The following is a 14065-nucleotide window of genomic DNA, read 5'->3' on the forward strand; positions in this document are numbered from 1 at the left end:
GATCCCAAAGACACATACTAGATAAGCTTATAGTTTATATCTTAACATATAGATCATCTATAGACATGAGTTATAGAGACTACAGCTATCTTACAAATGAACTCTTTATCAATTCTAAGAAATCCGATAAGTGATATATAATAATATTAATATGATAACATATCAGTATGAAAGAGTCCACACGCAACTTTAGGATTGAATATATATAATAATATAGAAGAGGAAAAAAGTTAAAAAAGTTGAAGGCATCATCAGTGATACGGTATGGGGTAAATGTTGTTTACTCTTAGTCGTCGCCGTTACTTCCCAAATCCTTTGAATTCAGGTAATTAACCACAAAAGTCAGATAAATGACGACATTCGTTAATCTTAATCCCACCGAAAGTGGAGTTCGTTAATTATAATGATAGAATTATGTACGTTTTAATAAGTCCACGTACAATCATTAATTCTGATATTGTCAATTCAGCACCCGTGATTTGTTCTCAGCTTCATCTTCGGGGAGTGATTGTTGACTTCCGCTAGTAGTAGTGTCGTCAGGCACTCCTCCATTTGCTAGGTCAGACCAGTACCATATTGAGCTTACACTAGCAAATAGGTCTCCAGTAACGTTATCAATCTGTGCCAAGAGAAGATTGCGATTCTTCTGTTGTTTCAAAGTGAGAAGATGTTGGACGAAGAGGGAGTCTTTTGAGATGTCTTTCGAGATAACCATCAGACTTGATGGTGGTTTATGGTATTGCAAAGAAAAGAAGGTCCTCTAGCATCTGATTACGTCTTGCACGTCTATTTCCTGAAAACAAACAAACATCAACGTGGACATATGAGCTATACGACGTTACTGAAAGAGAGAGAGAGGTTTTAGACCATCATTAGTGCTGGGTACTCTCTAAGTTACTCTCATATTAAATAATTATATAATTAATACTAAATTAATCAAAGCAACCCTAAGAGAACTTAAGCAAAATCACCTCATTACTAGAGAACCTAAAGAAAGTTACTCAAACATTTAAATAATAATTTTTTAATTTGTGTTTATTCATTATCAAACTTTAATAATCTAAAATGACAAAACAATTATTTAATTTTTTTATATTACATAAAATAGAAAACAATAAAATTTGATAAAATTTGGAATATTAAACATATTTTACAAAATTCAGAATAGTAAACATATTTTATAAAATTCGAAATATTAAACATATTAAACAAAATTCAGAATAAGATTTATTGTGCGGTTACATTAAATTTTTGTCAGATATGCTAAATCAAGTATTTTTCCAAAATATCATGCATTTGTGTATCATGAACGTTATTTATGTTTATTAATTAACAAATTTTAATAATCTAAAATGACAAACAATTGTTTAAATTATTTCTATTACATAAAATATAAAACAAAAAAATTTACAATATTCGGAATATTAAATATATTTTACAAAATTTGGAAAGCAGAAGAGGTAGTGGCAAGACTAGACAAAAGACCAACGAGAAGTACATTGTTGTTTGGTTGGGTTGAGTTGAACCATTTGAATCCATCTAAGCACCCTCTTGTTGCATCTGCAGGAATCGAAGCTCCTTTATGATGCTGAGTCAAAGAGGCTTTATGTTCTATTAAATAATAAAATTAGAGATTACCGTTTGTTCTACTAGTTGTAGCTGTTGGAGACTTTGGTAGAAACATATGAACTCAGACATATACAGCAGTCCTACACCGTCACTTTCCTTTTCATCATTGTTCATCCTCTGAAACCTGTACTTGGGAAGGATGCTGAGATCTACTTCAGATGCACCCTCCTGAACACATCACAAATGATGTTTATTGCTTTCATTCCTTCCAAAGGTAAGTCTGATATTCAAAAGTGTTGCTGTTTTAAGCTCATACCTGCCCAACAACTGCGTAAAGAAGAGCAATAATACAAAGGTTGTTGTTTTAAGCTCATACTTGCCCAGCAACTGCGTAAAGAAGAACAATAATACAAGGGTTGCTGTTTTGATATACTTGAATCATATATAGAAAAAAACAGAATCATCTTAGCTTCTAACCTGAAGCACTTTCATTCAACTTGTAGTGAATCTCACTAACAGTATATACCATTGTAGACTCACCACAATAACCTGTTTAAACAACTGAAACTAGAACAGAACCCCTGCTCAACCATCTTGTTAAAAACAGAACACACTAGCAGCTTGAAAACTCACTACTAGCACCCATCAAGCAGTCGTACACAAACTCCTAAAGGTACCTCAACAATGCTAAGACCAAGAACCTAATGTGAGAATGTGAGCTTCAGCGAGATATGGTTTAGGCTGATAAATTATACTCTTAAACATATCCCTTTGGTATCTAATGTTCAAAAGAAAAGTTAGATCCTGTGAATTACCTGTAACATACTAAGAGGCGGTGGCAAAAGCCTCCCACCAGCACCTGTTTGACCAAATGAAGGCAGAAAAAGAAACCTCCCAAGCGAATAAGCCCCTGCAAAATAATAATACCAGAGATATAATCAATCAAAACTAAAAGCTTTTTAATTTGTCCAGCCTTACAATTTTTTGGCACACTAGACCCTAAATTCTACACAAGATCACAGAACAGATCCATGCAAAGAGAAATTAATTAGACAGAACAAAGCCTACACAAGCTTCATCGGAAATCAAAACACGATAGAATTTTTTTCAACCTAACAACTTACAAACCGATGCATCTGCGATAGTCACACCAACCATTGAATCGTTTGTGAAAAAATAATAATTTAGAACATCAAACAGAGCTCCGGAAAAGCCATCGGTTTCATACACCAACAACCCTCTAGTTTAAGCCGGAAAAATCAAACAATTAGAGGTGAATCGATTGATTTTATCAGTTTTCAGATAAATCAGCGATTGACCAAGAGAGAAGAGAGAGAGACGATCGGGAAAAAAAGAAAGAAGAAAATGGAAAAAAGAAAAAATTTCTTTTATATTTTAGCATCAACGAATTATAATATGCCACGTAGCGTTGCTACTACGTTACTCAAATTCCTTCCCCTGGAATCGATACTCTTTTTAACAGACGAAAAATGAATTTTTAATTAGGTTTTTGGGCCTCATTTACAAGAGAAACAATGAAAGCAATCCCCACTAATCATGCTCTTATTAAGCTAAAGTGAGTGAGGGAATTCACCTGCGCGTACGAGCTCAATTCCAGAGGATTCAAACTCTGACGGCACAATGGCTTCGCTCTTTTTCATCTCACAATAAGCATGGATTGACAGTTTACCACGATAACCATCACCCGCAAGAGCTGATTTGATATTCTCACAAACCAAGTCAAGAGAGAGACCATCAGGAATTTCGCAATCCACAATGTCCCAGAAGATGCCCATGTCAGCCTCTGCAAAAGGTTTCAGATCCGCCCTAGTTTATATATATGACTGACTACTAGAGAGAGATAAATCACACACACAATTTGGGGGGATCGAGGGTTCTTACAGGCAAATTCGCTAGTACTACAATTATTGCCATCCCCGCAAGGCCTTCCTCCACTTGATAAGTCTTTCCAGTACCATATTGAACTTACATTGCTGCTAAGAAGTAACTCTCCTTTTACCTTATCAATCTGTGCTAAGAGAAGATTGTGATTCCTCTTCGTTTTCACCTTGAGAAGAAGTTTGACGTACAGCGGCGATTCAGATGAGATGTCTTGTGAGATTACCATCAAATTCGATGGTTCGTGGTCTATCGCAAAGAGACTAATGTCCTTGAACATACTAAAAAGTCTCGAATATGCATCTCCTGATGAAAACACACACATATATATATATATATATATATATATTAATTATATCAACGGTGCGGAAGAAGAAGAAGAAGAAGAGAGTATGTACGTTCAGGGTATTCAATAATCACCTGCGCGTACGAGCTTGATGCCGGAGGATTCAAACGCTGAAGCCACTGCCACTTCGCTCTCTTCCGCGTCACAATAAGCATGGATTGACACTTTACCACGATAACCAGCATCCGCGAGAGCTGATTTGATATTCTGACAAACCAATTCAAGCGAGAGACCATTAGGAATTTCGCAATCCACGATGTCCCAGAAGATGCCCGTCTCCCTCTCCGCCTCTGATGAAGAAGACATTGAGAAAAAGTGTGCAAATAAATTAGGGTTGGATTTGCGGCGGCTGCAAAAGAGAGCGTTGAACGGGTGGTATTTATATTTAGGCCTAGACCTAGAATCTACTTTGCCAGCCGTCCGATCTCACCTAAGAAACTGTTTCCAACCGTTGGATCTCACGGATTACCCCATTAATTTTCGGGTTTCGTTCATCTCACTTCTCAACTGATTCGGTTTTAGTAGCCAAAATCCATAATCAATCAATAGTTGAATAGTGTTTTCAAACAGCCCAAGCCCAAAGAAGCCCTCATCCGCAAGAAAGAAAATATAAATCTATCACTAAAGAAGAAAAGTACAAAAGTATAATCGGATCGGGTCAATTTTGTTAACCCACAATAAAAAAATTGGATATTTAGCATATGGATTATCTCTATAGTAAAAGAAAAATACGAAAGTGTAAATAGATTGGGGTCAATTTTGTTAACAATCCCGAAATCAGAAATTGAATATTTAGCATATGGATTATCCGATTTAATTCGATATCGACCGGATGTATAAAACATTCGATACTAACATTGAAAATATTATTATATGGACCAATTTGAAAAATACCCTTTTCGGTGAGCATTTTTTTAAAAATATATTTCCCGAGAATTTTTAAAATTTATCCATTTTTGATGAAAAGACGATTTTACTCTTATTAAACTGCAAAAGAGAGAAAGAGAGAGATATAGGGCTAGATCTAGAATTCTACTTTGTCGGCCGTCTATATTAATTAAAAGAGATCGGATCGGATCAGATCAATTTTACTAACAAACCCTACCCTTGGATTTTTAGCAAATGGATTATCCAATTTTACTGGATATCTACACTATAACCATTTTTACGGTGTCATTAGCAATTCCATTTTTTAAGAACATTTAATAACCGATAACTACAGAATAAATTAGAGTTTTTTTCTCTCTCGCCATAGGCGATTTCTCCAAACCACCGTTTCATAGTAAAAGTCTCTTTTTCATTGTTCTAGGCCGGCGTCGGCTTCTCCGGCGTCGGCCACTATTGAGGTTTAACATTGGTTTAAACTGGTTCTTTACCGGTTTACTACCAAAGGCATATTCGATATAAGTACAGAGCATATTTGTGCTAAGTCTTAGTTGTTCTGTAACTAAAGGATATATGATTGTATAGGATGGTTGCGGGGATCTTCCTAGATCGTAGATTACAGTTGAGTGTAATACTATATATGTAACATCCTCTCTTGTTAATAAACACAGAGTTACATTGACATTTGCTTCTGTTCATGGTATCAGAGCCTGAAATTTTCTTTTGAAATCGTGTTTTCTTTTAAATCTGAAAATGTCTACCAACCCGACCCCGAACCCGACTACTGCTGTTCCAACAACGACGACAACTGTGGAGGTGAGAAGAACCATCTCACCTTATGATATGACATCGGCTGATAACCCTCGTGCAGTGATCTCTCATCCACTCTTGAACGGAACGAATTACGACGAATGGGCCTGCGACATGAAGACTGCACTGACTTCTCGCAAGAAGATTGGCTACCCTGAATGGTGGGGCGATCGGCCTAAAGGAAGAACAATTCAGGGAAGGGGACGAGGTGGTGCGATATCGGGTGGTGGTCCAAGTGGTGGAAGAGGTCGTGGTCAGCAAACCTATGCAAATCGGGTATATGTACCCAATGTTGACAAGGGGAGTCATGAACTAGTCAATCATGTGCTCACGGATCAAGACCGTGATGGTGTGAATGGTCTTACAGACTAACAGTGGAAATCAATCAAGAGCATTCTGAATGCGGGAAAGGAGTCCACCACCAAAAAAGCTTCTGGTAAGTCGTTTCCTCCTTCTTGGATATTAGATACAGGGGCTTCTCATCACTTAACTAGGAGGTTTGAGTTGTTGAAAAATATTCGAGAAATGGCTCCTGTGTTAGTAATTATGGCTGATGGAAGAGAAAAGGTTTCTCTCAAAGAAGGAACTATTCAACTTGGTGCAAATCTTGTTATGAAATCAGTTTACTTTGTGGAGGGGTTGAAGTCTAATTTGATATCGTTAGGACATTTGATGGATGAGAATATATGTGTTGTTCAAATGGCTGATACTTTCCTCGTGGTTTAGGACCGCACTTTGAGGATGGTGACTGGAGCTGGTAAGCGGGTTGGAGGGACGTTCCACTTCCGGTGTACCGAGTTAGCCGCAGCTGTCACAATTAAGGAGTCGGACACAGTGGAGTTGTGGCACAACAGATTGGGGCATCCGTCGGCTAAGGTTGTGGGATCACTTCCGTTTATTTCAAGTTCAGTATCTGTAGAAAGTTTGAATAAAACAGCGTGTGAAGTTTGTCTCCCCGCCAAACAGACAAGAGATTGTTTTCCAACTAGCAATAAAACATCTTCCATTTTCGAATTAGTACATGTTGATCTTTGGGTTCCTTACCGGACACCATCACATTCAGGAGCTAGATACTTCTTAACGATAGTCGATGACTATTCAAGAGCGGTATGGCTTCACTTGCTACAAGAAAAATCAGAGACCACTACTTGCTTGAAGAATTTTTTTGCTTTCACGGAGAGAGTTCAAAACACCGATCAAATCCATAAGGAGTGATAATGGAGCAGAATTTTTAGCCCTAACTGATTTCTTTCAAACCAATGGTATCCTACATGAAACATCATGTGTAGGAACACCGCAACAAAATGGCAGAGTGGAGAGGAAGCACAAACACATTCTCAATGTTGCATGGGTCGTACGGTTTCAAGCAAATTTACCAATAGAATTTTGGGGTGAATGTGTATTAACAGCTGGTTACTTGATCAACAGAACACCATCAGCAGTTTTAGGCAATGACACACCCTTTGAAAGGTTGTTTAAGAAATCTCCTTCGTATGATCATCTTCGAGTGTTTGGTAGTCTATGCTACGCACACAATCAGTCGATCGGGGGTGACAAATTTGCGACGAGAAGTAGACGGTGTGTCTTTGTCGGTTATCCACACGGTAAAAAGGGTTGGAGAGTGTTTGATCTTGAACGATTGGAATTTTTTGTATCACGGGATGTGGTGTTCTCGGAAACAAAGTTTCCTTACTTTCCAGTCACGTCTTTGCCTTTAGTTGATGAGGAGGAAGAAGGACAACCACTATGGGATCCAATTGCTGAGGGGATTGTCATGGATGAAGATTTGATCCAACACTCACGGCCCAGTTCGATACCGATTCCACATATCAAAACAAGACAGCAAAGTGGGCCTCCTATTGATCCAATACAGGCCCAACCGGATTGACAACCCAGTACAAGTAGGGCAATTGCTTCGACATCCTCATCATCTCTAGAAACTGAAAGTGCGGCTGTCGAACAACAGCTAAGCAAAGGTCACCGCAAGAAAACACCATCAGTGCGTCTAAAGGATTTTGTGGTAAAGCCAGTTCCGACGCAGATCGAGGAAGAAGCGAATGTTGATGTGGTATATCCAATTGCTGATTATGATACTAGTCATCGGTTCTCTGAAAAATATACAACTTATGTAGCAGCAATTATTTCAGAGATTGAGCCACGGTCATTCAAGCAAGCAATAAAGGAGGATAAATGGCGGAATGCAGTGGGAAATGAATATGGAGCTCTGGAGGAAAATCAGACTTGGAGTGAAGAGGATTTGCCTCCAGGGAAAAAGGCCATTGGCAGTCAATGGGTTTTCAAGGTAAAGTTTCGATCAGATGGAATAATTGAGAGGTACAAAGCGAGGTTTGTGCAACAAGCAGATCGAGGGTGAAGACTATGGAGAGACTTTCTCACCAGTTGCACGAATGGGAATTGTTAGGTTATTTTTGGATATAGCTGCCAAAAATAATTGGTTGGTACATCAGATGGATGTACACAACGCTTTTCTTCACGGTGATTTGGATGAAGAAGTATATATGCGAATGCCCCCAGGTTATGAATCTGCTGATCCGAACAAAGTGTTGAGACTTCGAAAATCACTGTATGGTTTGAAACAGGGCCCCCGCTGCTGGTTCGCGAAGCTTTCGTCAGCTTTACTCGCATATGGTTTTGTTCAGGCCACTTCCGATTACTCGTTATTCACATACGAAAAAGGTACAACACGATTACATATTCTGGTATATGTAGATGATTTGATAATAATGGACCGTTGTGAGCAAGCTACGCAAGCTTTTAAAGAATACTTGTCCGCATGTTTCCACATGAAGGACTTGGGAGAATTGAAAATTTTCCTTGGCATAGAGTTTGCTAGGAATGCATCGGGTTTTTATCTGTGTCAACGCAAATATGCGCTTGACATCATCTCTGAGACAGGCTATCTTGGAGCCAAACCTGCAGATTTTCCCTTAGAGAAGAATCATGGGTTAGTACGGTCAACCTTGCCACTGATGCTGAATCCTAAACCATATCCCCGTCTCCTGGGTCGTCTCATATATTTGGGTGTCACACATCCTGACTTGGCATTTTCAGTTCATGTCTTGACACAGTTTATGCAAGAACCGCGAGAAGATCACTGGCAGGCGGCTTTACGTGTTGTCAGGTACTTGAAATCGGATCCAGGTCAAGGCATATTGTTGAGATCAGATAATGACTTTCAACTGACAGGACGGTGTGATTCAGACTGGTCTGGCTATCCTATGAACAGACGCTCTGTCACAGGTTATTTTGTTCAACTTGGAACATCACCGATCAGTTGGAAAACGAGAAAGCAAAAGATAGTTAGCAGATCTTCAGCTGATGCAGAATATCGTGCTATGGCAGATCTTGTCCAGGAATTGTTATGGGTGAAACGAATGTTACGCACGTTAGGAGTTTTGCATACACAACCGATGGTAGTTCGTTGTGACAGCAAGTCAGCGATTCATATAGCTACGAATCTGGTGTTTCATGAGAGAACAAAACACATTGAAAATGATTGTCACTTTGTTCGGGATGAAGTGGTCTCACGCAACATTACTCTGCATCATGTTAACACGATGTATCAACTTGCTGACATATTAACGAAGCCGATTGGGAGGGATGGTTTTTGGAGATTTTGGAGCAAGCTGGGCAATCACAATCTGTATGCTCCAGCTTGAGGGGGGTATTGAGGTTTAACATTGGTTTAAACTGGTTCTTTACCGGTTTACTACGAAGGGCATATTCGATATAAGTACAGAGCATATTTGTGCTAAGTCTTAGTTGTTCCGTAACTAAAGGATAGATGATTGTATAGGATGGTAGCGGGGATCTTTCTAGATCGTAGATTACAGTTGAGTGTAATACTATATATGTAACATCCTCTCTTGATAATAAACACAGAGTTACATCGACATTTGCTTCTGTTCAAGCCACCATCGCTTGCCTTATTCAGTTGTTTGTACTTCGTCTAATTATTGTACAATTTTAGATTTTCAGTAACTAAAACTGGCAAATCCAGATTATCAAATCCACGAAAATTGCCTCTTCGCGTCGATGATGTTTCAGGGACTGGGTCCGTCATCTTGTAAACAGACTCTAGCCACGTCATTGGATCCATCCTTGATTTGGTTATTCTGTCAATTCATTGTGATCTCACTAATCACTATAACAAATTCATCTCATCTCAGTTGTTGTTCCTTCCATATAATGTCGATTCAAAGGAATCATGATGTCTTTCTTTATAGAAAGTTTGTTTCTGGAGTGTTCACTCACTACCGGCAGAGTTTCCGGGTATTAACCGGTGAATGTCCTCTTATCCAATGGTATGGAGGTTCTACATGAGTTTTTGATCCCGGAATCGATGGAGGAATCAGTCAACTTGATGGAATCAAAATTCGAGATCTGACGATAACGATGTTAGATGATGGTGATGCTTTCTTATTACCTGGTTGAAATATTTCATCTAGTCAATTGTTTATATGAGTTGTGGAATATATAGTTCTACGTCTAAGGTGGAAACTTTCTTTGAGAATGATGATGGTGATCACTTTTCATGGACGGAAGTCTTTCTTCTACCTACACGAGTTCTTCATTTTATTAAATTAATTTGTCTTTGTTATAAACCCAAACAAGATATGAGCGTGATGGAAAGGAAAAAGATGTGACTGTGACAATGATGTTATCTCTTTTACTTGGTTGGAAAATTCTTCTTCTGCGAAAAGAGCGTTCATAATCACTAATTGGCAACGTTGCGTAAGGCGATTTCAGCATATCTTATTGAGATTCAAAATACAAGAGTATGAATCATTTGAAGCAACAATTCTGTTTTTTTCTTTTAACTAAAGTAATGCGAAAAGCATTTTAGATTTTCATCTATATGATGATAGCTGGTATGTTAAAGAGAGATATAATAGATTGTTTCTGTTAGCCTATAAGACTTCGGATTGGCAAGCATGGTCAATTCCATTTTTTTACCAGAATTAAGTTTAATTTCCTTTATTTGTGTCAGCGGTTGTATACTAGTGATTTATGTATCTTGTAAAACTCTTAATGATATAATATATTTGATTTGCAGAAAAAAAAAATACAAAATAAATTAGTTAACGATTTTTAACTTTTTAATTGCCATATTTTTAAACTCTGTTCTCAATTAAAAAAAAAGATAACATTTAAATTGAACATACCAAAACAAAAATATGTAAAAGACATATAAGATAGAGTAAAGAGTTCAAAAGAAACATACCCATGTGGAAAAATTTATACATATATTGCAAATAAGTAGGTATGGACGACATACAGATTAACTAATGATACATTACTCAAGTAATTAACTCAACATACAGATTGACGTGGCCGGTAGTGATGTCTTACATTGGAATCTCAGTCCGGACCAAACTCAAGGATCTTTCTTCTCAATGCGAACATGGAAGCATCTACACCCGCCAGGACCTACAGTTCCATGGTCCTCGCAAGTCTGGTTCAAGGACAGAATACCTAAAATGGCGTTTATGACGTGGCTTGCTGCTCAAGATCGACTCACTACGAGGGATAGACTCACTCGTTGGAGCCTACCTGTTCCTCCTTTTTGTCTTCTCTGTTTGTCAGGTAATGAATCAAGAGATCACCTGTACTTTCAATGTCCTTACTCCAGGAATGTTTGGTCGGCTTTCTTTGCTACTCTATCCCCTCCATCAAATTCTACGTTCAAAGGTCTCATCAGTTGGATTAAGGCTCCCACCACAAATAGGAGGTTAAATTCAATATGTAAACTCATCTTTCAAGCACTCATATACTACCTCTGGCGGGAACGCAACTCCAGACTTCACTCCACAACCTCCCATGCATACTGAACTCCAGATACAAAGGGAAATACAACTAACGCTCCGGAGGAAGCTATTGTGGATGGATCGGTCCAGTTCAGCTAATCAGTTCACAAGGAATCCACTACAAGACACCTACCTTTGCCTTTGGTTCACTCATTTCCAAACTCCATAATGACTCAATTAGCTTTTTATCTGACCATGTGTTGTAGCTATTAAAACTTTGGCTATATGACATATCCTGTACTGTACAACTACTCTTGAGAAGCTTAATATAATGGTATCTAGTTTAAAAAAAAAAAAAAACATACAGATTGCTAGCATCTTATTACGTCTTGCACGTACGTACAAGTAAAAAGAGAGAGAGGCACGGATTGACACTTTACCACGATACGTCAAGAGAGAGATCATTAGGAATTTCGCAATCCACGACGTCCCAGAAGGAGGCAGACGCCCGTCTCCGCCTCTGATGAGAAAATCAATTAAGAACAAATTCAGTTACTGAAAACACAGACTGATTGAGTAAGAGAGTTGAATCTTACCGGCAAATTCGTTGATCGGGGAAGACATGGACAAAAGTGAGCAGAGTTAGGGTTATTTTCTGTGGCTGCCGATGAAAGACTATCTAGCTAGGGTTAGATCTGCCCTGGCATGTACTCCTAGAAACTACTATGCCAGCCGTCTGATCTGACGTAAATTAAGAAACTGTTTTCTCAACCGTTGGATCGATCTCACGTACTCCATTAATCTATGGTATAGACATTTCCATTAATAATTTTCGGGTTCGGTTTGTCAATTAATTCGGTTTTAGACAATTTAACAAACACTAATCACTTTGGCCCAAGGAAGACCTAATCCAGAAAGAAAAACCTAATTTTATAAAAGCTGCAAACTAAAATTTAATCTTCCTGATCATCTTGAAGAAAGTCGCCGGCCACACTCAAGTTGGTGGTGTCAATGTCTGCAACCAAAGGTAATCTTATTCTTGTCAACATAGTCGCTTGCTCTTATTTATCCTTAGACATGGATTATTCTTGTCTCTTTGTCTACGTATGAGTTGCTCTTCCTTAATTCTTTGCTCTTATTAATTCCTCGCTCTTATTTCTATTGGTTCTTATTCTCCTCTAAGTGTAAACTACTCCAATTGATGTCTCTCTGTAAGAGAACACAAAAGATATGAGGAACAAAATACAAGTTTAGCGGAAAAGTAAAAAAAGGAATAGCTTCTCACTCCTCTAATCTATATGAAAACCAATACTATAGAGTTTTCGTGTAAACTTCTATTAATTCTAACAAATGTTCTATATTTTTTAAGAAAATTTATATTTATTGCTTTTGTTTGATCTTTTTTTCGTTAAAACTGATTTATCTTAATTTTTAATTGTCAAGGGTCCAAACTAACCATAGATGCAAGGGGTGCTGAAATCAGAGAAGCAGTTGGTGGGAAACTTCTGAACGTTTTAAAGAAGAAAGATCGTGAAACCAAGTAATTTTTTTTCTTTTTCTTCATCCAATATGATTAATAAAAGTATAGAAGGATACATAATAAACAACTATTATAAGTATCTATTAATTTTTTTTGTAACCATACATAACTAAAACTCTCTTTCTTTTTATTTTGTTGCAGAGGTAAATCTGTAAGGTTGCCTTCCATTGATACCCAATCTCGCCTCTTATATATACTTTGGGATTGGGAAAACTGTCCAATCCCAAGTTATTATGAAGCTCAAGATTTAGGTTTATTATATCCACATATCGTTGAGTTTCTTAAGAAGAAGAATTTTATTGTATCGGGGTTTGTGGGGATAGGAGATAAACGTCATTTCAACACAGTAAAATATGAATATCTGAAGGAGCAAGAGAAAGACAATATAAACTTAGTCCATGTACCACGATCGGAATCGGAAGGTAACAACCTCTCTTACGACCTTGTCTTTTTAGTTTATTTTTTCTTTCAGTTTAGTACGTAATTCATTACATTAATAATTTTTTCAGAGAAAGACACAGCGGACAATGCTGCAAAGGTGGCACTTCTTCAATATATGTGTGATAAAATGCCCCCTTGTCCCACCCTTGTTGTGACAGGCAATAAAGACTTCGTGAAGATCATTCATTCTGTTCGAAAAAGAGGTTTCGAAGTTTTTTTGGCATACAATGATGAAGCAACAGGCGAACTCATAGCTAGTGCCAATGAAGCTTGGCATTACTACAAACTTTTTGGTATAGACAGGAAGCTCCTTAACACTAAGAAAAGGCCGAGAAAGAAAAAGAAAGGTAGACTTGCAAAAGATGCTAAAAGGTTAAAAGCTTACAAAGAGCAAGGAGGAGGTAGCACAAGTAAGACTGAGACATGAAGAGGGGTTCACAAGCTTTAGCAGATGAGCATAATATTAGTTTAAATATCGTGGTTAAATAATAATTGAAACAATTAGTTGCTGTTGTGTTTAGTGTTTCTAACACACGCAAAGCATCGAGACTAACTATTATCCCTTGTTTTTTGCAAATTGAAGTGAAGTCTCGGGAATATCGGCTTCACATATATACAAATTGAAATAGTCAAACGTGAACTGCATTTTGTTTTAAAAAAATAATCAAAAGTGGTTTGGTTGTTGTGGTGTTAGCACACAAGCGTCGAGACTTATATTGTCTTTAGTTTTCAAATCACAACAAGGCTTAATCGTGAGTTTCGCGAAATGGTTTCGGATGCAATCTTTGCGATCTTAAACGTTTCTAC

At 37.8% G+C, this 14065-nt stretch overlaps 2 protein-coding genes, 1 long non-coding RNA gene and 1 pseudogene across 9 annotated transcripts; 2 read left to right on the plus strand and 2 right to left on the minus strand.

The window, feature by feature from the left end:
- Positions 1 to 363: 363 nt before the first annotated feature.
- Positions 364 to 4213, minus strand: LOC104702295 (uncharacterized). 7 transcript variants are annotated; one of them, XM_087462275.1, is made up of 8 exons: positions 3889 to 4213; positions 3472 to 3774; positions 3164 to 3373; positions 2385 to 2479; positions 2047 to 2256; positions 1886 to 1956; positions 1639 to 1797; positions 1364 to 1560 (listed from the first exon to the last, which is right to left on the minus strand). In XM_087462275.1, the coding sequence occupies exons 3-5, from the start codon at positions 3363 to 3365 to the stop codon at positions 2248 to 2250; spliced, it is 306 nt and encodes a 101-aa protein (XP_087318401.1). In that variant the 5' UTR covers positions 3366 to 3373; positions 3472 to 3774; positions 3889 to 4213; the 3' UTR covers positions 1364 to 1560; positions 1639 to 1797; positions 1886 to 1956; positions 2047 to 2247. The 7 variants fall into 7 exon arrangements, with proteins under 7 accessions (XP_087318404.1, XP_087318401.1, XP_087318387.1 ...); XM_087462261.1 differs by having other exon boundaries at positions 2047 to 2270; positions 3889 to 4167; XM_010418146.3 differs by lacking the exon at positions 2047 to 2256 and having other exon boundaries at positions 3889 to 4172.
- Positions 4214 to 9565: 5352 nt separating this feature from the next.
- LOC104711097 (uncharacterized) lies at positions 9566 to 10570 on the plus strand (annotated as a pseudogene).
- A 197-nt stretch (positions 10571 to 10767) lies between these two features.
- LOC147950346 (uncharacterized) lies at positions 10768 to 11798 on the minus strand. Its single transcript, XR_015596302.1, has 3 exons — positions 11718 to 11798; positions 11308 to 11526; positions 10768 to 11209 (listed from the first exon to the last, which is right to left on the minus strand). It is a non-coding gene; the product is annotated as an uncharacterized LOC147950346 (long non-coding RNA).
- A 381-nt stretch (positions 11799 to 12179) lies between these two features.
- Positions 12180 to 13959, plus strand: LOC147950347 (uncharacterized). Its single transcript, XM_087509414.1, has 4 exons — positions 12180 to 12304; positions 12721 to 12817; positions 12959 to 13239; positions 13327 to 13959. The coding sequence occupies exons 1-4, from the start codon at positions 12289 to 12291 to the stop codon at positions 13683 to 13685; spliced, it is 753 nt and encodes a 250-aa protein (XP_087365540.1). The 5' UTR covers positions 12180 to 12288; the 3' UTR covers positions 13686 to 13959.
- Positions 13960 to 14065: the final 106 nt, after the last annotated feature.

Source organism: Camelina sativa, chromosome 1 (genome assembly GCF_030686135.1).
Source record: "Camelina sativa cultivar CO46 ecotype springtype chromosome 1, ASM3068613v1".
NCBI lineage: Eukaryota > Viridiplantae > Streptophyta > Magnoliopsida > Brassicales > Brassicaceae > Camelina > Camelina sativa.

Bases quoted from the DNA above. Each gene is read 5' to 3' on its own strand.
- LOC147950347 (XM_087509414.1), top strand. The intron at 12,818-12,958 runs GTAATTTTTTTT...ATTTTGTTGCAG, and splicing joins AAGAAAGATCGTGAAACCAA to AGGTAAATCTGTAAGGTTGC. The intron at 13,240-13,326 runs GTAACAACCTCT...TAATTTTTTCAG, and splicing joins ACCACGATCGGAATCGGAAG to AGAAAGACACAGCGGACAAT.
- LOC104702295 (XM_010418146.3), bottom strand. From the start codon at position 3,365: ATGGGCATCTTCTGGGACATTGTGGATTGCGAAATTCCTGATGGTCTC. The intron at 2,480-3,163 runs GTGAATTCCCTC...ATTATTTTGCAG, and splicing joins AATTGAGCTCGTACGCGCAG to GGGCTTATTCGCTTGGGAGG. The intron at 1,957-2,384 runs GTAATTCACAGG...TTCTTTACGCAG, and splicing joins CGCCTCTTAGTATGTTACAG to TTGCTGGGCAAGTATGAGCT.